Source organism: Lepisma saccharinum, chromosome 14 (genome assembly GCF_977018435.1).
Source record: "Lepisma saccharinum chromosome 14, izLepSacc3.1, whole genome shotgun sequence".
NCBI lineage: Eukaryota > Metazoa > Arthropoda > Insecta > Zygentoma > Lepismatidae > Lepisma > Lepisma saccharinum.
The window spans coordinates 40,714,316-40,739,409 of NC_139242.1; the positions used below are offsets into that span (position 1 = coordinate 40,714,316).

Genomic DNA, 25,094 nt, shown 5'->3' on the forward strand with positions numbered 1-25,094 from the left:
GTACATTGTTAACATAAGAATACTCACACTGAAATTAACGAGATTGGGATATGATATCAACTTTATTTGGACACCTGGACATTCTTTAATAGAAGGGAACAATATAGCAGATGCTTTGGCAAAATATGCAGCGAATCAAACAATCCAACGGCCGCTTTCAATAAAGATTCCGTCCGTAGTTTTGGAATCACACGCTAGAAAAATACTATTTACTGACTGGCAAAGCTTGTGGACAAATACTGGCACTCAATGCGGTAAGGCCTACTATTCTATACAAGAAAGAATTCCAAAGGAATGTTGGTTTAAACAGATTCAATTCTCCCGGAGTTCCCTCACAACTATAATGCGCTGCAGGTTAAATCACACTATCGCCGCAGCTCACCTTTACAAGAAGAATTTAGTGACTTCACCAGTTTGTTTGTGCAATGAATATACTGCAACTCCAAACCACATTATATTTCAATGCAAACTTTATGAAACTTACAGAGAACCATTTTTACAGGAATTGTACAGGAGTGGACATCAAGCGCCACTGACACTGCCTTGTTTACTGACTTCACCTTCATCCTCGGTAATCTATATTCTTACAAAATATCTTAATAAGTCTAATATAATTCTGTAAAAGTGTAATGAAATTTGGAAACTATTTATTATGAAAGGAATAACTGTGAGTAAATATTATGTGCATACATGTATATAATACCAATTGATAAATTGTTAACTGGTGCATGGATTTTGTCCACAACCAATAAATATTTTATAAAAAAAACAACTATGTATCTATGTAGAGTGCAGTAATGCCGTATCTGTCGATGTAATTAAAAATAGTAATTTATTTTTAATCATTGTAATAGAAGAACGCTGATGATGGCTTTACTTTTGAAAGTGTTTCAGTAGATTGAGAGAATTTTGCTTTTTCTTTTAACAAGAGTCCTCAATGAGATACTAATTATGTCACACTTGTAATCAGAATATGTCTATTCTGATATTTCTACAGGAGACCATGCGGCTTGTTTACCAAAACGTCGTCCCACTTTCAACTCTGAATGGGGCTTCATTTTGTGCAAATTCCATTCATTTCGCGCTGAACATTCTTTGACTTTTTTTTTAAGGCTACCTAGGTAGCAAAATAATTCAGATTTAAGTTGTTTCCCAGAAAAGTCGCATGTGTTCTTTTTTGCAGTGACGAATTCAGTTATATAATACAGGACTAGGATGCATAATGAAGCAACTATTGTTGATGTTGTGGTTGATGCTACTGGCCTTAACCATGCATGGGCTCAAGGGATCCTACCCCTCACGAAATGTTGCGAAGTTACACTGTTCTACAATCAGATGTTAACGAAAAAGTAACCAGTCTTTAAGATTTTGTGGAACGGAATTCCAAAACTACACTACCTTTATTAGATTCGCTCATGTTTTCATGTTTTGCATTGAAATATAATGGAAAGGACACTTAAAATTATGCAAATTTAATAATTTAGGCGACATTTAGTGTTTCTAACAAATTTCAACAAACGTTAGGCAAAGGTATTCTGTAAAGAACGTTCCAATAATAGTAAATTTTCAATAATATTGACAAACTAGTAGTCACAATTTCTACACATAGTGTTATTTCATTATTATTATTATTATACCCCTTCACAAATTTCCAACACAGATTTTGGACCCCTACAAAAAAAATCTAGCTACGCACGTGGTTGATGGAACTTTCAAGAAGTCTACGAAGGCCGCAAATGTTTATGTTCGTTTCTCCCTTCAAAGAATATTATTGATGCTGAATATGACACATGTCACGATAAGAACTCCAATGTCTAAGAGCAACTCCAACGTCTTTTAGAAAGAAAAAAAAAATACTGTTTTCAAAACCAGCTTGTAGCAGCGAATGTAAACCTTGCGAGGCGATATGACATTTACTTTCGTCCTATTATAAAGGAGTCCAAAGCACTGCCTCTTCCTACAAGAGCTTCAAACAGACAACCTTGTTTACAGTGGAAGCTGCTCGCCGCTATTTTTTCAGCTTCGGTTAACTCGACGCTTGGACTGCGGCCAATCCCCGTGGTTAGGTCTCTGGAACCGCATTAAGATATCACACATGCCAGTTCTTGGGAATACGGAGGGGATTTTAGGTAATAGAACTTTGGTTTGGATTTTTTTAAAAAAAGAGAAAGGCACCTAGGGTAGGAAGTTAGCAATAAGTTGGAATATGACTGTTGTTTAATGAGATTCTGTCACGTGCATACCTGATCAAATTACTTGTACAGTGTGTGTGAAAACATGTTTTTAGTTCGGAGTCTCAAATTGCGCTCTCATAGAGGGATTTCTCTTCTATTGGAAGTAAATGTCTTCGAAGCCATGCATGAATCAAGATTACAGATCCTTAGTTCAATAATATGGTGTTAATTAAGTTTGAAACGGAGAGCACAATCAGCCGCTCATGCTTTTCTTCATTCTATGTATTTTAGGGAACTTTATTCGTCTTCATTCTATGTATTTAGAGAACTTTATTCTTCTTCATTCTATGTATTTTAGGGAACTTTATTCGTCTTCATTCTATGTATTTTAGAGAACTTTATTCTTCTTCATTCTATGCATGTTTATGGAACATTTTTCTCCATTCTACGTATGTATTTTAACAAACGTCATCCTTCTTCATTCTGTGTATTTTAGAAAATTTTATTCTTCTTCATTCTATGTATTTTAGGGAACTTTATTCTTCTTCATTCTATGTATTTTAGGGAACTTTATTCGTCTTCATTCTATGTATTTTAGGGAACTTTATTCTTCTTCATTCTATGTATTTTAGGGAACTTTATTCGTCTTCATTCTACGTATTTTAGAGAACTTTATTCTTCTTCATTCTATGCATGTTTATGGAACATTTTTCTCCATTCTACGTATGTATTTTAACAAACGTCATCCTTCTTCATTCTGTGTATTTTAGAAAACTTTATTCTTCTTTGTTCTATGTATTTGTATGAAACTTTATTATTCTCCATAATATTTTAGGGAACTTTATTCTTGCATCTTTTGGAACTTCATTATTGAGTTTTAGTGATTTTTTTTTCATTTTAGGGAACTTCATTCTTCTTTATTCCAAGTATTTTATGGAACTTTATTCTTCTCCATTCTATGTATTTTTACGGAACTTGTGCTAGAACAGATGTTCTCTGCTTATTCGTGCTTCTTTTTTTGATTCTTGAAGCTCATGTTGTGGAAAAAAGAAAGAATGAACCTTGTGATGGACAATTTGCCTGCTATGATAGTTGACGTTAGCTGTACAAATGTTAAAGAAACAGATAATGGAAGAATGAACCAAAGACTACTTACATATAGTATTCGCCACTATTCCCGGTTCCGGGTATTAGAGGTAGGTCATGGAACGTATCACCTGCGAATATAAAGGAGGGGTTAATGTATAAGACTAAATACAGTTATCAGCCTAAAATAATACTCTTACACACCATTCTACATTGAGAGATAATCCAGATATACTAAGAGCTAAGGTCACTTATATTACATATGGTAAATGAGTCTGTGACTTTTAAATAAATGCATGATCAGTATGCATCTTATCATCTTTCATTTAATAGTTAAGTTGATATTAATTTCTCTACTTTTAACACCATTACAATCTATACTAGTGTCCAAAATTAAAGCAACAAACAGAAATCCTTTCTTCCTGTGATTTTTTTTCTTTATAAATATGCCAAGTTTAACCTGTTGCTATCGTGATTTTTTTGTTGATAAATCCTGGCAGGGGTGCCCATAGGGGGGTTTTATGGCGAAGGTTGCGCCATCGAGATTTTTTGGGGGGATTTTTTCCCTTCAAATGATATAAAATTCAACATTTATATCTTTCCCAAAATATATATAAAAATTTTACACCTTAAATGCACCATATTTAATCCATTAGATGAAGAAATGAAAGTGTTTAGGGTATTATCGAAGGTGGGGGGGGGGGTATCGAACTCCTATATATTAGGCCTTAATTGACATGTGGGTTCTGAGGGGGATTCTTAATTAAACTTTGGGGGGGACAGTATCCAACTCTAGGTCGTCTTAGATTATGGCGGGTATTTTAGTTAGAGGGGGATTGAGCATTAAATTGAGGGGGGTATCCAATTCTTATGTATTACTATTGTCTTAGACTGTTGCGAGAATTCTGATGTGGAGACTGAGAATTAATTTTTTGGAGGAGGAAATATCTACTCTTCAATATTAACAGTAAGTCTAAAATTGGCATAGAAATTTTGGTGGTAGGATTGAGTATGAAATTTAAAGGGGGAGATAGAAAGCTCTTGATAAAGTTTTAAAAGTTAGATTGCCAAGGAATTTCTGTAGTGGAGAGAGAGTTCGAACATTATATTTTGGGGACTGTATTTAGCTATAAGACATCCACACGTTTTCGACCCCGAACGTGCCAAAGGAAAAGCTGGAAAAGGAAAAGACTAAATATCTCGGGATCTTAAGAAAGAATTGACACCCCATTAATTAATTAATATTCTTCAAAGCCTGCAAAGAAATGGATGTAAAAATTTTCTTGCTCGCTTCGCTCGCAGTTCTTTGTTTCTGCGATGTGTGTTTGGCGTTTTAATGAGATGAATATGAAGTTTCTATACTAAGCTGCATTGCAAGACAAGCAATATTCTCGATTGATTGATTTGATGTTTTAAGTCCACTTTATGCAATCTGAGGCTAATCGGGATTGTACCTACGGTTTAAAGTGGTATCCACGCGATATTCTCGATTATGATGAACGATTTTAGGGGTGGTCTCGAGTGATGGCACCCCTGTTTAGGGAGGAGGGGCAGATCAATTATAATGTTCAGAAAAGCTAAGAAAAAAGTTACTTTCGGTAGACACGCTGTCGTAATTAAATATTTTGTGCGGATTACGATATGGTTTAAGGGCGCGAATGATATGATTTGGGGGAAACGCATGACATGATTTTGGAGGGGATGCGTCATTGGCCTTGGGGGGGATGGGTACCCCTGAATCCTGGCACATTAAGGTTACTTTATTTTCTATCTTAAACCAGTTGTCTATGACATCATAAATATTACTATCACCTGATCGTATTATATGGTCAAATGGACACACGGGAAAGAATTTCCGTTTGTTGCATTAATTTTGGACATTAGTGTACTTATGACTCTCTATCGTCTATTTTCTCAACAAATGGTTAATCATTGTGTTGTATTTTACTGTGGTATCAGTGTTTGTGTACATAAGGAAACTGTAATAATTGCAATAATTATTCTGACCATAATTAACAAATTACTATTAAATAAAATATGTTTCATGATTCACAGAAAAATTAACGTGGCGTTTCATTCGTATATTTCCAGGTTATTCGAGAGACTGGTCCTCTACTGTGATACATTCAGCACCTATATTCCTTTATCCTTTATCCTTGGCTTCTACGTGACATACGTGGCCAGCCGTTGGTGGCAACAGTATATGGCCCTTCCATGGCCAGACAAGTAAGTACATTTATGAAGTTTAATTAGCAATAGTTTCAATACTTGGAAAACTGTGTTTCTTGCAAAATCTAGTGGCTTTGTTCAACAATTGTTACTTCTATTATCTAGAACTTTGGAACAACGATGTTCGAACGATGTCCATGGATGTGTACATAGGGTGACCAGACACATACATTAAAAAAAGAGGACTGAGCATGGTGAAAAGGAGGACAAAGACAAGGAAAAGAGGACACCGCAATATAAATAAATAAATATATATATATATATATATATATATATATATATATATCGCACCCCATTTTTAATTATTCTTAATTCAATAAAAAAAATATTCTTAGCGACACTTTGCTCGCAGATACTTCCCCGATCATTTTTTCCAATAATTTCCTCTTACCCTAATTTATTCTTTAACGCCTGACAATAATAGCTAAGAATACCTAAAATTTGAGATTGAGTTTTGGTGTTTTGTTCACTTTATGCACACAGCGGCTAATCGGGATTGGACCTAAAGTTTTAAGTGTGATCCGAACCCCTAAGTGCCTCCAGTCTATAATTGAGTTTTGCTTCTTTTCCAATTCTTGGATTTAGAATGAAATATCCCCATAGGTGAATGCACAGCTTTGCTAAACTACTTCCAGAATTCTGAATTAATATTTTAAGTAGTTTAGATTGCAACAAGAAATATGATTCAAAAGCAGAGAAGAATGACAACAATCTTACACTCTTCCTCATATTCGTTTCTTTCATCCTTAAAAGCTATATATTTTCTTACGAGATCATAGTTGAATTTACACTTTCGCTTCGTTATTCCACAAAGTAAAAATTACTTAATAAAAATTCTCACTACGCTTTTCTGCATCGCGTATGTGTGACTCGAAAAGGAACTGCACAAACTTCATGCGTTCCCCGCTCAGAGAATTATGCAACCAGTTAGATTAATACTAATGACTCCTTCGGGCAAAGTGATCGTGGTTCAGCCTTCAAATGCTCTGTGTACATTGCTCGAATACTTAACGCGCCCCAAGTGATATACTTCAGACGTAAAATAACACATGACGAATATTAGGTGTGGAAGCATTCTTTATGCAGCACATTTTCTATGATAGATACTATACTCTTTCCAAAAAGGAGGACATTTACAGATTTCTACAAAATCCGCCCGGACGCCGGACAGACATATAAAAAGGAGCACATGTCCGGATAAAAGAGGGCGTCTGGTCACCCTATGTGTACAAGATTTCATTTTTATCAGATATAGACAAGCAGGACATTCTTTGTCCAAAATTCTCCTCCTCTGTTCGAATCTGCTTGAACTTGAAGTCATATCCTTATCTGAGATGAAACTGCAAGGGTTTTGCTTGTGTGTCGCCGTCAATAAGTCATGCAATGTATTGCAATATGTAATTTCCGACTACATTCTGTTACACCTAAGTGGCGGAGTGGTTAGTAGAGCGCGCTACGACGCCAGGGGTTCCAGATTTGAATCCAGATCTAGGGATGGGTGTTCCTTGTGAGTGCCACTTCATCCTTCTCATCATACTATCGCTCATCCTCATCTTCGCGATTAGCCAAAAGTAGCAGAAAAGCGAAGTAAATTGATCAATCCACAGAAGTAAATTAGAGAGGGCAAGGGGGGCCACTCGGCCCCCAATTTCCAAGTTCATTAAAATTTTCATGTTAAGGTATTTGTTTAACTCACTAGAACCTGAGATTCATGTTCTGCCCACCCCCCTCAAAGTTACACCCTGATTTACGCTCCTAAATCAATCGTCTACATTCTATAATTTCTCACGAATCTTCCTGTAGTATTGTTAATGTAAAATTCCCGATTTTTCAACCAGTTAACATTGTCTTAATCGGGTGTTAAAAGAGAAGTTATTTTATGATTACATAGGTATTATACTACAGTAATATTAAAAGGTTAAAATTTAGATCAAGATGCCACCTTGGGCAACTGGAAGGCTAGAAAGTTCGACAACATTCACTTTCTGAAGGAGACGGTCTCGAAAACTATTAATAAATCGTATGCTTTTAACGGAATGAACTGGCTTTGTGAACGTTGTCAAACGTCTATTTCATCACGTTTATAGGGAGCGGCGCTCTAGGCAAAAGAGTCACGTAGAGTTGACGCCGATTAGACAGCTCTTTCCTTTCATAAGTTAAGCTCACTAGGGATGTTATAGTTCATTCTTTCAATTAATAAAACTCAGTTAATTACTGACATACTGCTCTTGTTTACGTTGCTTTGCAGCTACGTCAATTACACTGTAATTTCAAAATTAGTACACTCCAAAGCTAGCTTATTAGGCTTATGGTCGTGGACATCCAGACAATTTTCAGGGGATGATCAAAATCAATGCACTTCCTGAAGTATTTTAGTGACGTCATATTTATGTGTCATGAGTATTGCTGTGTGGGCGCATGCGTCAGTCAGTTTATTGAAACAAATAACAACACGTTTTATTCATCAATTTTGAGACATTTTCCGTTGAATACAGATGGAATACAGTTATTTAAATCCATTTTATGACAGACATAGAGAATAAAAAAATATTCCAAGTTGGTGGGCACCAAATTCTGTTCTCATCTCGAAACAGAAAGCTAGAGCTCTGATCCTATCATAACGATTACTTCTTGTAAACACTTTTTTTACATTTTGATCTTGTTTCGTGTTTAATGTTTGTTAAAAAGAAATATCTTAAACATAAAAATACACTAGTTAAACCGTCATTTTGGTGTAAAGGTTCCCAGACCGAATCATTTTGTTTCTGTTGTTTTCTTTTAGATGTTTACAGGGAAAAAATACTAAGGAGGTCGTGGCGACCACAAAAAGATGAGAAAGGATGTCTGCCATCAAAAAATTGGTTGAAGGGGGAAAAAAATTGAACTTATGTCAGAGGCGTCTCGTGAACGCATGCGGTGCATGCTGCGCATGCGCCAATTGTGGGAAAAATGACAGCTTGCTCTGCAACGACATTTATGAGCATTTCTACATTCTAATTTCTTCATATAGGAGAAGTATTTATTTTACACGAGAGCGCTGAACTAAGCTTATACAGTATTACATTTCTTGGATCTGAAGTGAAAGAAAGTAATAATTATTTTCCCACAATTGATGCATGCGTCACTTCAGATCCAAGAAATGTAATATAAGCTTAGTTCAACGCTCTCGCGTTTAAATTTATTTCTTTGTGAAGAAAGAAGAGTAGAGAGAGAGAGAGAGAGAGAGAGAGAGAGAGAGAGAGAGAGAGAGAGAGAGAGAGAGAGAGACAGGGAGTGATCTTCAAAGTGCAACATGACGATCCACTGTACAGTGTTCTGTCGCCAAAGCAAAGATAAATTTCTTGAATTTCGAGATACATTTTCCACACAATGTATTAACAACATAAATAGTGAAACATTTCAGTTTGTGTCCACCCTGGTAAGTAATCGCATATTTTATCTTTCTGTGTACGAGCTCTATTCTTCTATTTCCTTATGTCTTAAATTTTGGGTGCGTCAGCACTTAGGCTATTTTACACCCGTCACATTAAACGGTCTCCAGCCACTTACCATAACTAAAAATACAACTGTAATGTCGAGGGACTAAATTATTCTTACTTTGGTTAAAAGCTGAGGGTCTAAAGGGACACTCAGCAACATGAGGACAAAACACAGGGCAACACACACACAGCCCTACGAGGATTATACTGGCCGTAGGTCAAGACGGCAGAGTCTTGTTAGTTTTCAAAATGCAGTCTAGGCTGTATTACGTGGAAGCAGTGGCGGCGATTGGGTTCCAAAACCAGGGTGCAAGGTGCCAAAACTGGGGGAACAAAGGCAGTATATTTCCCTTTGTAGATAAGGTTTAGCATAGTGCGGGGGCAAAGGTGGCGAAAAATGGAATCTTTTAGTTTCGTCTGGACAATATCATGAAATTAATTTGGGAACTACTGATTTTCATTGGCATGTTCCATTTCGGATACCGAAAAAGTCGGGCCATTCTCGAGTATGGACGGAAGGGTAAAGCAAAGCGACTTGCAGCTCAAGCTGGCAACCACGTAGAACAATGGCCTTTCGCTCGGATTTCGCTTGCAATAAGATAAAATTCTTTCGTGAAAGTGGTGGTGATGGATCAAACATTCCAACCGAGAGTTTGGTTTCTTCCTGCTTCAAATTTGGAGATTGACCCTCGGGTTCTTCTCGAGTCAGGAAAAAGAGTAAAGCGACTTGCAGCCCAAGAGAGAAAGAGCTCTCACAAATCCTTGTCACAACGATAGGATAAAGTCGGAAGTTATAATCACTCGATCAGTGCCAAATGCTAAACATGTTGCCCTATTCAGGTAGGAAATATCTGAAGAGGGTAGGGAGTGGGAAGTGAGAGACTGTGAAAAGAATATACTTATGCCCGCATAAGACGAAAGCATTACCTTAGCATTTTTCTTAACATTTATGCCATGACCCAAATACTACCTTGTAAATTAAAAGTACTTATGGCATTTCAGATGCCATGGCATATTTCATGGCATTTCTCAAGGATAGGCTCGGTCCGTAGCATTTTTCGTAGCGTAACCAATCAGAAGCGACCTCATGGTCACGATTACAGTTGTAATGGCGGTCGCGTGAGATGTAAACAACGTATCACTTCACATTTTTAAAAGCCGATAACTATTAAACCGAGAGGAATAACGTTTCGTATAAAACGGTATTACGTACAAAACAATGGCGCTGCTTAAATACATTCTTTACAACGTTTACTGTACACGTATCGAAGAATATTTTAGTTGTTTCAATTGTAAACACCGTGCACTCACCATAACTCGACATGCCATTCACGCTGTAGATGTTACACATTGTAATATAACCGAAAAGTTACATTAAATGCTTTCGTGTAAAGTGCTATCTGCTATAAGTTTTTGGAAGCATTTACATAGCATTTATGCTAGCAAAAATGTTAAAGGAAATGCTTCTGTCTAAACCTTGCCTTATTTCTTTCCCATTGAAATAAAACAGAAAATGCCAAGGACTAGCTTCAGAAGCGCGAGTATTCAGTCTGACTGTCGCACAGAAGAACAGAGTTCGATTCCCAACGTGTGGTCTGAGCAACTCTTCGATAGCTTCCTGCATGCCTTCATGATATGGAGCACAGTACACAGGGGACAAGGCAGGTACTACGTTAGTGCCTAGTATGTAGTTCCTGAGATACGGACAGTTGTCACGAATGTGCCAGGGTTCATGTTTTCCGTCTCGAGAACAACTTATCGTCTCGCTCTCTGATTTGTGTTATCATTATCTAGCCTCATAGTTACGAATATGTACAGTCACCGACAATAAAAATGGGACATCTAGATCCTGAAATACTCGCTTCCCTGCACGACGTTGTGTGTGTTGCCTAATTCTACGGCGATAAGTGGATTTTAATAGATAATTTTCAATGGCAACTTCTTCCAAGGAAATAAAACATATATGTTCGTCAAAACGATTATTAAAAGATATGTGATCAGTAGGTTAAAGATGTTTATTGAAAGAAATATTAAAAGTATCATTGAACAATGTCATTTACGGTGAAGATCACTTTGTCACTGATCATTCCCGATCAGTGACAAGAAACATGAAGTACGAGCGAATTCTATCCATAACACTCTTGCTATAATATTGACAATTTCTCTATTTCCCACACAATGCCTCAGCAAAACCTACATTTATATTATTGCTTAATATAATACCTTCAACTACTTATTCGAGACCTCCCCAGTGGTGACGTTATCGCCTTGTAATCAGGGGCTTCCGGGTTCGATTTTCGATACCGAGTGGAGGCACATAGTGGTTCGGATCCCACTATAAACTGTAGATCCAGTTCCGATTAGCCTAACTGCATAAAGTGGAGTTAAAACATAAAGACTCTCAAAACTTCAGCTACTTCTTTGCCACATGATATCTATCACGTGATTTAAGGAGGAAAATTTTTCATAATTTTAGTAATTGTCATTATAATTAAACCTCGTTTTTGGAATTTCCAAAGTATTTTAATCTATGCTTGTAAACATGGAATAGAAAAACACAACTGCATTATGTGGCATGATTTGACACAATGTTCAAGAGTGCCAATGCGCGTCAATGAGGAAAAAAATCTTCCAAGAACTGAGTGGATGAATGAATCAATAATAGCTAGGAATATTGATTCTATTTTGCATTCGTTCAATAAATGTCGTTCCACCTAATTTCACATTCATTCTTAATTGAGCGAGAGGACCTGTGCGATCGTTCGCCCCTAACGGTGGGTCTGGGAATTAAATGAGTCGGGCACACATTGGAAGGAAGCAAAGAATTTCAAAAAGGAAAGAAAGATAAGTGGTTTTCGTTATATTCAATCTACACTGATATCTTTCAAATTCGGCCCAATCGAATAATTGCATCAAGGTTATCTATAAAACAACATCGAGATGTTAAATGTAACGAATGAAAACTAGGTGATAAAACCCAAAGAACGAGTATGATTTAAGTATGTAGTTGTTTCAATAATGAAAAAAAAATCGACAACAAGTATTAGCCTACATTGTATATTCCTTTTAAACTCGGAAATTAACCAGCTCGATATATTCAATTTTAATAGTTGCCTATCTGTTTACCTAATGTGTTTGGTTTACTGTGTTCTTAAAGCAGGAAGGAATTTCAATAAAAGCTTCTTATTATTATTTGGGATGGGGTAAGTTAATAGAAACTCTATGAGCATCGGACACTATAGTCGTATCGATATATCAGTAAAAATCGCTGGTAATATTAACTTTTCGGTATTTCTATAAGTAATTTGTAATTTAGTGTAAATTGAAAGGCATTTAGTTATTGTTTTTACATGCATAAAAAAGTATAATTTATGTATCATGGTTTTGTAAAGTAAATGTCTGAGAAAAGGGTTTCATTTTTTCTGAAAATGTACATACCGTACATTAATTAAATAGGTGAATGAATATCGAGGTTCTTCATAGAACATTTTCATTTTATACCGAATTCGGTTGAGCATGGGCTATTGGTATCTGTATCGGTTATAATTTAATCTCACCCTTGTTATGTATTTTGTTTTTAGGTGGCAAATAATGTTTGACAATTCTTGCCAATAGTGGCGATGACTTCAAAATTGGCTGGGTACAAGATTGTCACAAACGATATTATATCATATATTATTATTTATTTCATTATTATGCAGAAAGGGCCTTCTCCCCTATAGCATTCTGGAGAATGAGATCTCCTGAAGAAATCTACGAAAATGTTTGTTAAGTCAGTTGTTTTTCAGTAAGAGAAATTACATTTTCCATCACTGCTCACCATGTAAGAAGTTACACCCTTAGTTGATATTAAATCATAGCCGTATATAAGGGAAGGGGGTTTAATGGGGTCCAAACCTCTCCCATTGGTTTAACTGTATAATTTGCATTAATTTGCATGAACATTTGATGAAATCACTGTAGTTTTTAAAAGTATTCTGAAAATATAACTTATACGTAGTCTAGAGATGGTCCACAGACATAATGAACAGTCTCATATTGTTTACGTACATTCATTTTATTTTATTTATTTCTATATGATAACTATATTAGCATTCATTATGTTAAAAATAAACTGTAAAATGGCAATGAGGTATATTTTTTTAAAAAAAAAAATTAAAAACGCACAGATATATTTTGATACATAATTTGAAAAAATTGAAAATAAAAATCTAAATGTATATAATGTAAAATAACATTAGAATTGTTAATTTAATTAGTGCATATTGATACGTACAGTGAGATATTTAGGAACATTAATTCGACACTGTTTAAATTCAACAATAATGTAATTATTAATCTGTTTACCACTAGATAATTAATAGTTATTATCAATGTTACAGGTATTTACATTTTACTATTCTTGGACACTAAATGTTCCATTATTTCCTATAAATACGGCCGTGTAGACCGCATAAGTATTACCAAGCAAATTATCCATCGCCATATTTCTTCTCTTTGTTTTGGCCAATGAGAGCATCAAGAATTGAAAAAAACACCAAACAAGCAGCCGACAATCTCTGTACCAGAGGACGTAATAGTTCGTTGCTTAAAAACACGCAGGGTGCAAGGGAAAAATTAACGAAAATAGTCGTGGACAAATTGCCGAGCAATATTTGGGCATCCCACTGCACAAGTGTTTCGAGTAATTGTAAATTATTGCAAAAAAAGCTATCGACAAACTTTGCAATGATAGATAGGAAGGGAGCTTACTGATCTCTCCTCTGTTTCAGAATAATGCATTCCATTGCCCTGTACGTGACAGGGAACGATGACCATGGGCGGATGATTCGGCGGACCCTCATGCGATACCTCAACCTCACCCTCATCCTCGTCCTCCGCTCCATCAGCTCAGCCGTCAAGAGGAGATTCCCCACGCTGGACCATGTCGTCGAGTCAGGTAAGTTAAGGGAATATGTTGGGTGCTCGCATAGGTGGCAACAGGGAAGGGGTTGCTTGCCCTCCCCTCTCCGCAACCCAAATTTCCATATCAATAAGCACCAGAATAATAAATAAAACACGACAGCAAGTTTATTATAGCACACACTGTAATAAGATGATCTGCTTCTCCATTGCAGTGGCAATTCTCGTGTCTAAAGTGTAATCTCGTCTTGATTACTCATTGTACAATATAACTGTCGTTTTTTATATGAAAAAAATACTATTAAAGGCACGATTTTGAAACAGAAACCCGCACGTTTTTACTGTCGTTTTATTATTAGTCTGTTATAAAAATTAGTTACGAAAAATACCGATTTTTCTTCATTCTATTACTGCCTTTTTCATTGCCTATATTTTGCTTATACAGTTGAATTATTGTTGTTTTAAGCCTACTTTATGCACTTATGCACAGATAAGATAATTGGGACTCGACACAGTTTAAAGTGGTGTCTGAACCATTGTGTAATGTGCTTTGCTTATACAATATTAGATATGTTATATTAGTTACAGAAGATGAAAATCAATAGTGCAAAGAAATTATAATGGGTCACTGGATATAAAACTAAATAAATATGTAAATGGATGTTTTTCTTCGATGATATAAAGATCGTACCCATAAGCACCCCAAATTTACTTTCTTGGCGCCACCTATGAGCACTCTCGAATCGGTAACGTGTCCAGGAAGTTATTTTGAGAAATATATATTCTTATTTAGTGGCCTGCTTTATTTTGTCATCTTTTCCTGCATTTGCCGTTGTTTCTTTCTTTGTTCCAAAATTAAATATTTATTTATTTACTTATTACGCCTTGTGTATCATGGCGAAGTTAAGGCTTTGAAGCCTTTTCTACCACTCAACCATGTTTACATCGAAATTTTAGCACATGAAAATTAGAAAACAACATTTAAACCATTACATAAAAAGGTAAATATTGAAAACAAAGAAAGAAAAATATAAAATTACAAGAAAAGGAAAAGAAAAAATACATACGGGAGTAAGTCTAACCTATAATCATACAACCATACAATCATAACCATACAACAAAACACACACACACACACTCACATATTCATGACAGTAGTCAGGGATCTCAAATATTAAGGTGAATAAGGGTTTTCAGTGTTTTTCTGAACTTAACTGTATTGAATTTGTCGCTAACGTATAAGCTTGCACTAATGTGCTAACTATTTGTACCCAATAAAAATATTTTAATTGTGTCTTAAAGACATATAAAGTGGAGATAGGACTAAACTGGAGGACCGCTACCCTACTTATCTTTTACAGGTTTTAAATTTTTACTATGCTTGCCTTAACTCCATACATAATGTGGCGAAAGATTGAGTAACCAAGAAAGTAAGTACGTGACTAAACAGAACTTTAGCCATTTAATGAAATTATCGCATGCGGTGCAAGTTATGCCATACCTTAAATGTTTGACAAGAAAAAGCATCATTTGACAACTTTTCTTTCGAAAAAAACTTCATAATTCGTTAATAGCAGGTTCTGAATTCCTGCAGTGTGGATAGAAGCCACATTTCAATTAGATTCCGGGTTTATTAAGTAGTAAAACTATCAAATAGTGCACGTAAGGAAATTATTATCCAATTATTCCACAAAGAAGTGTCCCTTTCAGCCACCAGAGACTATTGTGTATGCACTCATCTGTTCCGCAATGTTCTCCCATGTCTTTCCAGGCTTCATGACCAAAATTGAACTAGAAATGTTCCAGTCGGTGCCGAGTGGGGAGTTCAACACCTACTGGATCCCCTGCACGTGGTTCATCAGCTTGCTCAAGGAGACCAAGAAATGCAACAGGATAACAGACAGTCAGGGACTCAAAATCATCATGGAGGTAAGCATGTGATTTCAAACTGTATGTTTCCTTCCTCTTCTTTTTAGTAACACTGTTGACCTTTACTCGGCCAATGGGTCACATGTGACCCATAGAAAATATAGGCATAGTCGGCCGATGGGTCACTGGTGACCCACCGTGCTGATTAAAAAGTTCATGTGTTTTTAGGACCTTCATACTTGTATGTGAGGTTGTAAACGCTGACAGATGTTGAGATAGAACTTTGAAATGTCATGTGGAAGAAAACCCACTCACCCAGGACCCCCTCCCCCGACTCCAAAATTACGTATGGATGCTGGCGGGAATTTTAAATTTGTACACTTATTTGACAAAAAATGTCATAACTCGTAGACTATTTGAGCAATCTACTTCGAGTAACTTTTGTTTTGCAGCTAGAACATCAGGGCATGCAACCGTGCAGGAATCAAAACGCCAAAGCCAATAAGAGGGGTTGGGTGGGCCGCGGCCCCCAACTTTCAATGACAATATCATAAAAATGGGAAGTTTGCCCCTCTTACCCCGCTATTTTTGGAAGGGGCATACATTAACCTTATTTTCAAAGAATTGTCCTTTCTCAACCGAATGAAAGTAATTTCATGTTCCTGGGTGCATTACATTATAGAATATGTGAAAAAACTCCCCATTTTTATGATTTTTTTCATTGAAAGTTGGGGGCCGCGGCCCACCCAACCCCTCTTATTGGCTTTGGCGTTTTGATTCCTGCACGGTTACATGCCCTAATGTTCTAGCTGCAAAACAAAAGTTACCCGAAGTAGATTGCTCAAATAGTCTCCGAGATATAACGTTTTTCTGAAATAAGTGTAAAATTGAAAAATCGCGCGCAAAGACGGCGGCCGGAGAGAGGCTAGCTTCGAAAACCCGCTCGGCGGTCTAAAGGTTAAACCTTGCTTCCATATTTAAAATAACGCTCAAAATGCTGACCAAGGCAGAATTTATTGTAAAATCACACACTATAAACGTAACGTTTCCACCCTCTAACAGGATCTTCTTCAGACAAAGATTCACACTAAAATCAATGAATTAAAATGAACACTAGTTAGATTTTAGTGTGAATCTTTGTCTGAAGAAGATCCTGTTAGAGGGTGGGAACGTTACGTTTATAATGTGTGATTTTACAATAAGTTCTACCTTGGTCAGCATTTTGAGTGTTTTAACCAAGGCAGACATGCAAAGCTACAGCCATGTCTAGCGGTACGTGTTTACATCTTGACTTATTTTTGTGTTATGTTATTTTTTCTTTCCATTGTTGACAATTTCAGCGTAAAATGGCCATTTGTGCTGTATCTGAAATTCTCTCTATAAATATATAAATAATGTCATTTCTCAATGAACAGTGCGTATGATTTGTGTGCTGCTTGTTACAATTATGCACTTCCTGGGTTTCCAGATCCCCCTGTTGGTGGCAAGTAACAATAAAAATTAAACATGTAGTTCTCTGATGACGTCCAAGAGAGACAGGAGAATTTTTTAGAAGTCCTGGTACTGCTTCCACTTCAGAAAGGCCAGAGATGTGTTCGAAAATGCGTAAAGAGAGATATGATCATAAATGGGAGGTTATTGGTCTTTTGGTATCATATTTTACTATGTTTCTATGTGTCCGACGGTGGGGAAAGGGGTGAATAACCTGTGTATATTACTCTGAATATCATTGCAAACATACACTTAAATTCATTTTCTACTCTCCCTAACACTTGCTGAGCTGTAAGAGGTAACTTTTCCTTGAGCACCCAAATATAAATCAACCTTACTTCCACCTAGTATACCCTTGCCGCCTTGTAATGAAGGGGTCCGGGGTTCGATACCCAGTGGGGGCACATAGTGGTTCGGAACCCACTTTAAACTGTAGGTCCAGTCCCGATTAGCCTTACTGTGTATAAAGCAGACTTAAAACACCAAATCAAACAAACAACGTGTACACCCTGGAGAGCATTTTGTAAACTAGAGACTCACAGCCAGTATAATCCTTTGTTGGGTTCGTGTTGTGTGCTGTCCATTTGTGTCTGTGATTGTCCTTCATTTCCATCTTATCACACCATTCATCCTTATCTACGCAATTAGCCAAAAGTGGTTTAAAAGCGAAGAAAATAAATCGAATCAATCAATTTAAAACTTGCTATAGTGTGGGTCAAGAAATTCGACGGCTAGGCAGAGATCCACTGTTGTCACATATGGAAATATAAAGCGAAACGATGGTTAAGAATCTCTGGTTCCCGCACACGATGTGGCAACGTTCACCATGTGGCCTTGCGTATTCCAAGTGTCAACCCTCCCTCCAAAAGCAAGTAGACCGCCTTCGTTCCTGGCCATTTTCGTATCCCGTAAAGACATACTGCAGAACAAGACAATGCATGCCATAAAACTCCGAACATATCCAGCTGTGAGCGGGTAGGAAAGCACAGGTGTGGCAACACCGCAATTCTGCCAAGAGCCTACTTTCGCGTCCCTGAGAGTAGGTATTTGGGTGCCTGTACCTCTTTCTCTGCTTTAATCTTCTACTCTTGTTATTTATCCTTTTCTTTTACTTTTCTCTCCTTGTGTGTGTATGTAGATCTCCCTCTTCCCTTATCACGTTCCACTCTTGAAATCAGTTTTCTGTTTTATTTACTCTTTTCTCTATTTCACTTTCTTTCATATTTTATTCTTCTACTCTTTCTGTTTCTCTAACTTCGAAATTCTCTTCATTTTTTTCTGTCTCTGTCTCCCTAGCTGAGCTTGCTATGTATTACTTTCCCCTATTCGCCATTTATCTCTCGCTCTCTTGCTATCCAAAACGAAAAAAAACAGTGTACATAAAGTATTTGAAGTTTCGTATATTTGCTACTTGAAACTTCGTTTAGCGAATCAAAATAACGCCAAAAAGAGCCAAGTTCATATAATGGTGTTTCTAGTATCGATACTGCGACAAAAACAACTTAATATTACCTCACTATTTTTGTTTCTTGCACGTCACCCTCAGTAGCTTTTAGGAGCACGAACTGGAGGGTTACAGTTATAAGGGAAATCCTATACGTAGTCTATTACATAAATAACATTCACCCCTCGAAACACCAAATCAAATGTACTTATGTACCAATAAAATTCAGGAATGACCCTCAATTTGACATTATGACGAACTCTAGTCATAATACTGTTCACAAGAAAATATGCATATTTACTTATTTAAGGAAGAATATATTTTAGAAGCGTAAACGTTCATTTCTTAAATTTCTATAAGTGGGGAGGAAAATTTTCAGGTGGGCGGCTGGCTGCCCACCCTACGCGTTGCCCTTTTTGAAACTGTATTAGAAGCGAGGCGTTACTGTAAAAACCTGGTGGCTATCCCTAACAGGGGCTACCAGCAACCTCGTTCTGTTTACGTGGCGGCATTTTGTAATAGTCGGTGTCAATGTTTCGCTACCTTAATGAAACCACTCTGCATTGCCTCCTCTGTTTTCTTTTAGCGCACGCTGGTGCAGCCAGAACATATGCCGCACTTACATCATTGTTGATAGGCCGCATACCAGTGATGACATTTTGGCAACCAAAACTATGGTGTACACATCACAGCCAGCTTGGCTACTTGCCTCGCTTTTTCCCGTGACGTCACATTTTCAAAAGGTCCCCCACCTTTTCTCTCTCTCTCTCTCTCTCTCTCTCTTGTGCTAAGCTTAAAATACAATACTCATTCTATGCCAGAAACAAAGAGACGACTCTAGTTCAAGGAGAAACGAATTAACTTGGTACAGCAAAAGAAGGTCTCGAATAAAGCTAGTCTAGTTTTCCTCGTGATATCTTGGTTTCTTTAGTAGTGACATTCGAAGCAATGCTGAATATCCCAATTAATTTTACGTACGTTACGTAATGTTTACGGAAATCCTTATTTTTTTGTGATTGCTCATTTTTTTACATTACTTTATTTGAGATAAGCACGTACCTGAGTACGGATACTTTGGCCATGTAATATGCATTGAACATATGACGTATCCAGGGCATAGAACCATTGACGGATTTAACGGGAGGGGCATGTGCTCCCCAAAAGGGATGGTTAAGTATTATGAAAAGTATTGATAGTATTATATTGCAACGAACAAAAATTATCGCCTTTTGTTTCAATTCTTGAAGCTTTCATTGCGGAAAACAAAGAGAACAATGTACAATTTACTTGGTAATATTTATGCATCCCACTCTACAGAGTAAACGAATTTAGTAATACAGTTTGTTTTATACAGTTAAGTATAAATAAGTAAACACAGGGTGGCCACTCGCGGACCATGATAAAATTCAAGTGTAATTCCCGGTTTTCAAGGCGAACTAAAAATTCAAGGGTACAATCAGTTTTCTCTATTTCAACCTTATACGTATTACCGCCTCTCACTACACACACAAATATATTAACAATAAAAGGGTCTGAGATTCCAATGTATACAAAAATTCTAGTTCAATTCAATTAAACGGCAAATAATTTAAAATATTTCATTTAATGTGGGGAGTTTGCATTTGACATTTCACATACTCAGGTTCGAAATACATCTACAAACATAAGACACAAATGCTACGGGATATATTAACCTACAAAACATTGCCAATTGTATAAGAATTTCAAACTCAAATTTACCTAATCAACTTTAAGATACGTTGATCTTATCTTGCAATAATCTTCCGTCTGTAGATTGTTCTACAAATGACACTAACAAAACGGATTGAGAAAATTCTGGGTTTTTCTAAACTGTGAAAACTTGCCTCAGGACATTTATAAACATTATAAACTCAAGTAGAATTCACGCAGAATTCCCGGGGCCGATAATTCACGCATAATTCCAGGAATTCCCTGTGAGTAGCTACCCTGAAACATTTATTTTCATTCTTTGTACACACGATTATTGATTCCATTGAAACTTAAAAGGAGTGATACAACCCAGAACTGTCCGTGACTGTACATGGAGAACCTTTAAAAGCTTTTTAGAAGATCTGAAACGCTTAAGGTTTGATTTTTTACACGTCTGGGTATAGTTTTTTGGGTTATATCAGTGATATTGAAACTGTGAGGCGCGCCTTCCTGTGGAGGCACCGAAGTTTAATAAAAAAAATATATCAATATATTCTTCTGAATTATACCAACTCAGTTGGTTGCCCGCGCTTTTGAACACACACACTGAACTCGTACCGTATAGACGGAAACAAAAAACTTCATTGATAGTGCCTTTATACAGAAATTGGCATGCCTCTCTTGTATATTCCAAAAACTGAATGTTCTGAATGTATCTCTACAGCTTTTAAACATTAAAAAATTGTACGGTACCTACATCAATCACACACATGATTGTATTTTCATTGCTTGTATCTGTACCAACAGTAAATAAACACCTGAAGAGATTTTGTGTTGATCTTTCATGGCCACATCACATATACTTACCTGTTATTATTGAGGGGGGGGGGGGGGGCGTGCACAAATTATGGCAGCTGACACGACAGCAAAAAGTTTGAAAACCCCTGGATTATATAAATGTTATCCTGTGTTATTCAGATTTTTGTTATGCTTGAACGTGCCAATAGTTTCATCAATCTATCTTTCTTGCAGGAGTTTAACGAGTTTCGTTCCAAGTGTGGCCTTTTGTGGAGCTACGACTGGGTCAGCATTCCCCTTGTATACACCCAGGTAAGGAGAGCAAGGATTTATTCTAAGTATTAGAGTTGATGCAAAAATAATGACCGATTTTGAACGACACTTTGAAATGCTATAACTTGATTCAAAGTTACTGTAATTAATCAAAATAAAGACCATTATAATCTACACAGCATCCTTGTTGTTGAAACATTTTTCTCGTAGGAAGTTGTCAAGATGGTTGAAGTAGTGGTAGTCGGTTGGCGAGAGATCCGATGAGTATTGCGGGTGAGGCAGTGTTTCGCAGCCCAATTCGTTCTGCTTCTGCAGGGTTGGTTGTGCGACGTGCGGTCGAGCGTTGTCGTGCTGAGGTATTGGGCCTTTTCAGTTGACCAATGACGGACACAGACATTGAATTTTCCGGTGCATTTAATCGATTTATTGATTGATTGATTTGGTGTTTTAAGTCAACTTATGCACAACAAGGCTAATCGGGACTGGACTTACAGTTTAAAGTGGGATCCGAACCACTATGTGCCTCCACCGGGTCGATTTCTTGACAATACGTCTTTGCTGTGATGAATATTTCACCGGGATTCATATACTTGAGTGGATGGCGCCGGCAGCAGACCACCAAACAGTCACCATGACCTTCTTTTGATGCAATATCGGCTTTACAGAGTGTTTAGGAGTTTCGTCGTGGTCCAACGATTGTGTTGAACGTAGTCGATTGTCTTATACGAGGATACACTTTTCGTCGCATGTCACAATGCGTTTGAGAAATTGGACGTTATTGTTGAGGAAAATGAGCACAGAGCACACTTCAAAATGGCTATTTTTTTCTCTCATTCAATTCGTGCCTCGCGATCTTGTGCCACTAATCGAATTTTTTGACCCTCCTAACGAGCAATGGTCGATTGATTAACATTGAGTTCTTCTGCAACCTCTCCTGTTGTATTGAGTGGGTCAGCTTCGATTATCGCCTTCATTTGTTTGTTGTGAACTTCCGATGGACGCCCACGACCCTCCTCATCTTCGAGACGCATGTGGCCGGTACGGAATTTTTCAAACCACCTACGCACTGTATGAAAAAAAAACCGCTCCCCCCACGCTTTAGTGACATTTCGAGTTGCTTTGACAGTGTCATGGTAACTATCCTAGAATCGAGGTAAATCAAGATTTAGGAAAATTATTTTAAGGCAGATAGTATAAGCAATAAATAAGCTTTAAAATGATATGTAACATGAAATATAATCAATGAGATGTATTAGGAAACTTTGCAAAACACACAGCGAACAATTCGGCCATTATTTTTGCATCAACCTGATAATTCATCCATTCTTCAAATTATTCGATTTTTCGAGTACCTGATAACAAACTGAACTTTGGAATTGACTAAAAATAATAGAATTGAAAATATTAGGTAAAAATATAAGAAGATATTGTGACAATGGTCAATAATTGCCGGTTGAACTAATAACACAATCATACATGAAAAACACATTGTAAAATTAAAATGTGACACAATAATTAAAGATACTGGAAAACATTAACGATTTTTAGAATAAGTTATAACATTTGTCAGTTTAATAGAATAGCTGTTAAAAATAATTGTCAGCCTACCTGTGAAGATATTCATTATTGTAAGAAAGATCAATTGGTCTGATGCAAGGGCGTATCAATCGGGGAGCACTTGCCCCCCTCACCATAGAAATCGGGTGTTGACAATTTTAATTCTGTTCATGATGCTTTTTAACGTGTTATTACCATTTCAAATAATTCAAAATAAAGCATTTCCCTCCTGGAAAAAATGTGGGTACACCCATGGTCTGATGATAGCTTCCTTAGTAAAGCTGAAAATTCGTAGTTAAACATTTTGTTCTACTTTCATTTGTAAATAACTTGAATTATACTAAAGTGCGCGTCAAATCTCCTGCATATGGCCTTGAACGGCTGGACAGCACCAGCGAATCACAGACGTGCGGCGTTGCCTAGTTCAGAACCTGTTTCACCTCGCTACTAAATCGTGTACCTGGCGCTCGGATATAAATAGATTATTTCAAGTGTCAGTAGTTCAACAGATGGAAAGATAATGAATTTGCGAGTATGTACGAAAAACAAGCGTGATTGTAGCTTATACCGTTCCCCCTGTAGAAGCAATGTTATTATAAACGTATTTGCATTTTATCGTTTCTGCTCTCCCTTCGTTCCTGTTGCATTCCGAAACTTTCCGATTAGCGAAGGGAGCGGAGCACGTTCGTTCCCAGGGATGGTAGAAGAAGTTGACGAAGAGGATTCAGTCACTGTTCGTTTTTTTCGTGTGTTTAGTGGGTGTGTGCAGCATGTCGTCGAGTAAACCAAGTGATAGCGAGAGAAGAGAGAAAAATACAGTGTTGTACAGTCAACGGCAAATATAATGGTAGGTAAATTGTCCACCGCTATTTTCACTACTTCATTATTCTATATCCTGTGTTATGTTAGGAATGAAACTATGTTGGTTCGAAGCAGGCATTGTTCTCTGCTTATTGTAGTCATTATTTCAATTCATTGTCATCACATTGTGTAATACAAACCGAATGAAAATGGTTGTGGACAATTCGCCTAATGTTTCTTTCGCCGTTGGGTGTACGAAGCCAGGCACGACAGGTGATTTTTCAGGTGCACAATTTTTTTAAAAATGTTCGAATGAAGAAGAGAGCAGTAAAATTGACTTTAAGAAGTGCCAGGCTCTAACAGCTCAAGCGTGTGGTGTGAATCAAGCTATCGTTTCTCGGATATGTTCAGGGGCAAAACAATGTGGATCGGGGCCTGCTCCAATGTTTCAATCACGTTGAAAGCACATTAACGTACCGAAAAGAACGACAAACTTAGATGACTTTGAAAAAGACGTAGTTCGTAGAACCATCTTTGAATTTTACGATCGTGGCGAATTTCCTACTGCCAAAAATATAACTTACTCTTTACAGGACAAAATATCTTACAAAGGCTCTACAACTTCCACCTTGAGAATATAGAAACAATTAGGGTTCAAGTACAGGGAAACCAACGACGGTCGTAAATTTCTGATGGAGAGAAGTGACTTGGTTACGTCAAGGGTAAAATTCCTTCGTATCTAATGTTCCGTGCTCTCCGTGACAATGCGTTTCGCTCAACCGTGTGAGATCTCGACATGGCACCGCTGCAGTGCGCTGCTATTGGCTATCGCCATATGTAGGAGATTTGACGCGCACTTTAGTATCCAGTTAGTATAAATCGGAAATTACCTCAGTGTAGGTAGCAATGGACGAAACCTATGCATTTTGGTGTGTTTGCAAGAGAGAGAGAGGGGCATGATCAGTTCTTTTATGAAATGGATAATCGAGTTATAGTTGTAACAATTTAATGCATTTGTATCCAATCATGATATTCTCAACGGTATATCACTAATACACCCTCTCACAAAAAAACTATGGGGTTTCACACAAAATTTTCATACCGGTACTTTATGCGTTCCACGTATTGCTTACTTAAACACAGGATGAACGATTTCTCCTTGCTAAATCTGAAGATGTACTTCTGGCTTTTTGTAGTCTGCACAGGCACGCCCAGAGAATTTTAAGGGAGGTGTTTCACGATACAAACTAAGTCCACGACCACGATCACTATTTATGTATTGCAGAGGTGCAATCACGAATTTTTGTCTGGGGGGGGGGG

The 25,094-nt window shown here is 37.1% G+C and overlaps 1 protein-coding gene across 3 annotated transcripts in view; it reads left to right on the forward strand.

Moving 5' to 3' along the window:
- Window positions 1-25,094, forward strand: part of LOC145998804 (bestrophin-4-like) — a 114,654-nt gene that overhangs the window by 49,587 nt on the left and 39,973 nt on the right. For all 3 annotated transcript variants that reach the window (XM_083135425.1, XM_083135426.1, XM_083135427.1), the window contains exons 2-5: window positions 5,352-5,486; window positions 13,741-13,907; window positions 15,642-15,799; window positions 21,378-21,455. In XM_083135425.1, the coding sequence (XP_082991551.1) occupies window positions 5,352-5,486; window positions 13,741-13,907; window positions 15,642-15,799; window positions 21,378-21,455 (538 nt within the window). The remainder of the gene's footprint in view (window positions 1-5,351; window positions 5,487-13,740; window positions 13,908-15,641; window positions 15,800-21,377; window positions 21,456-25,094) is intronic.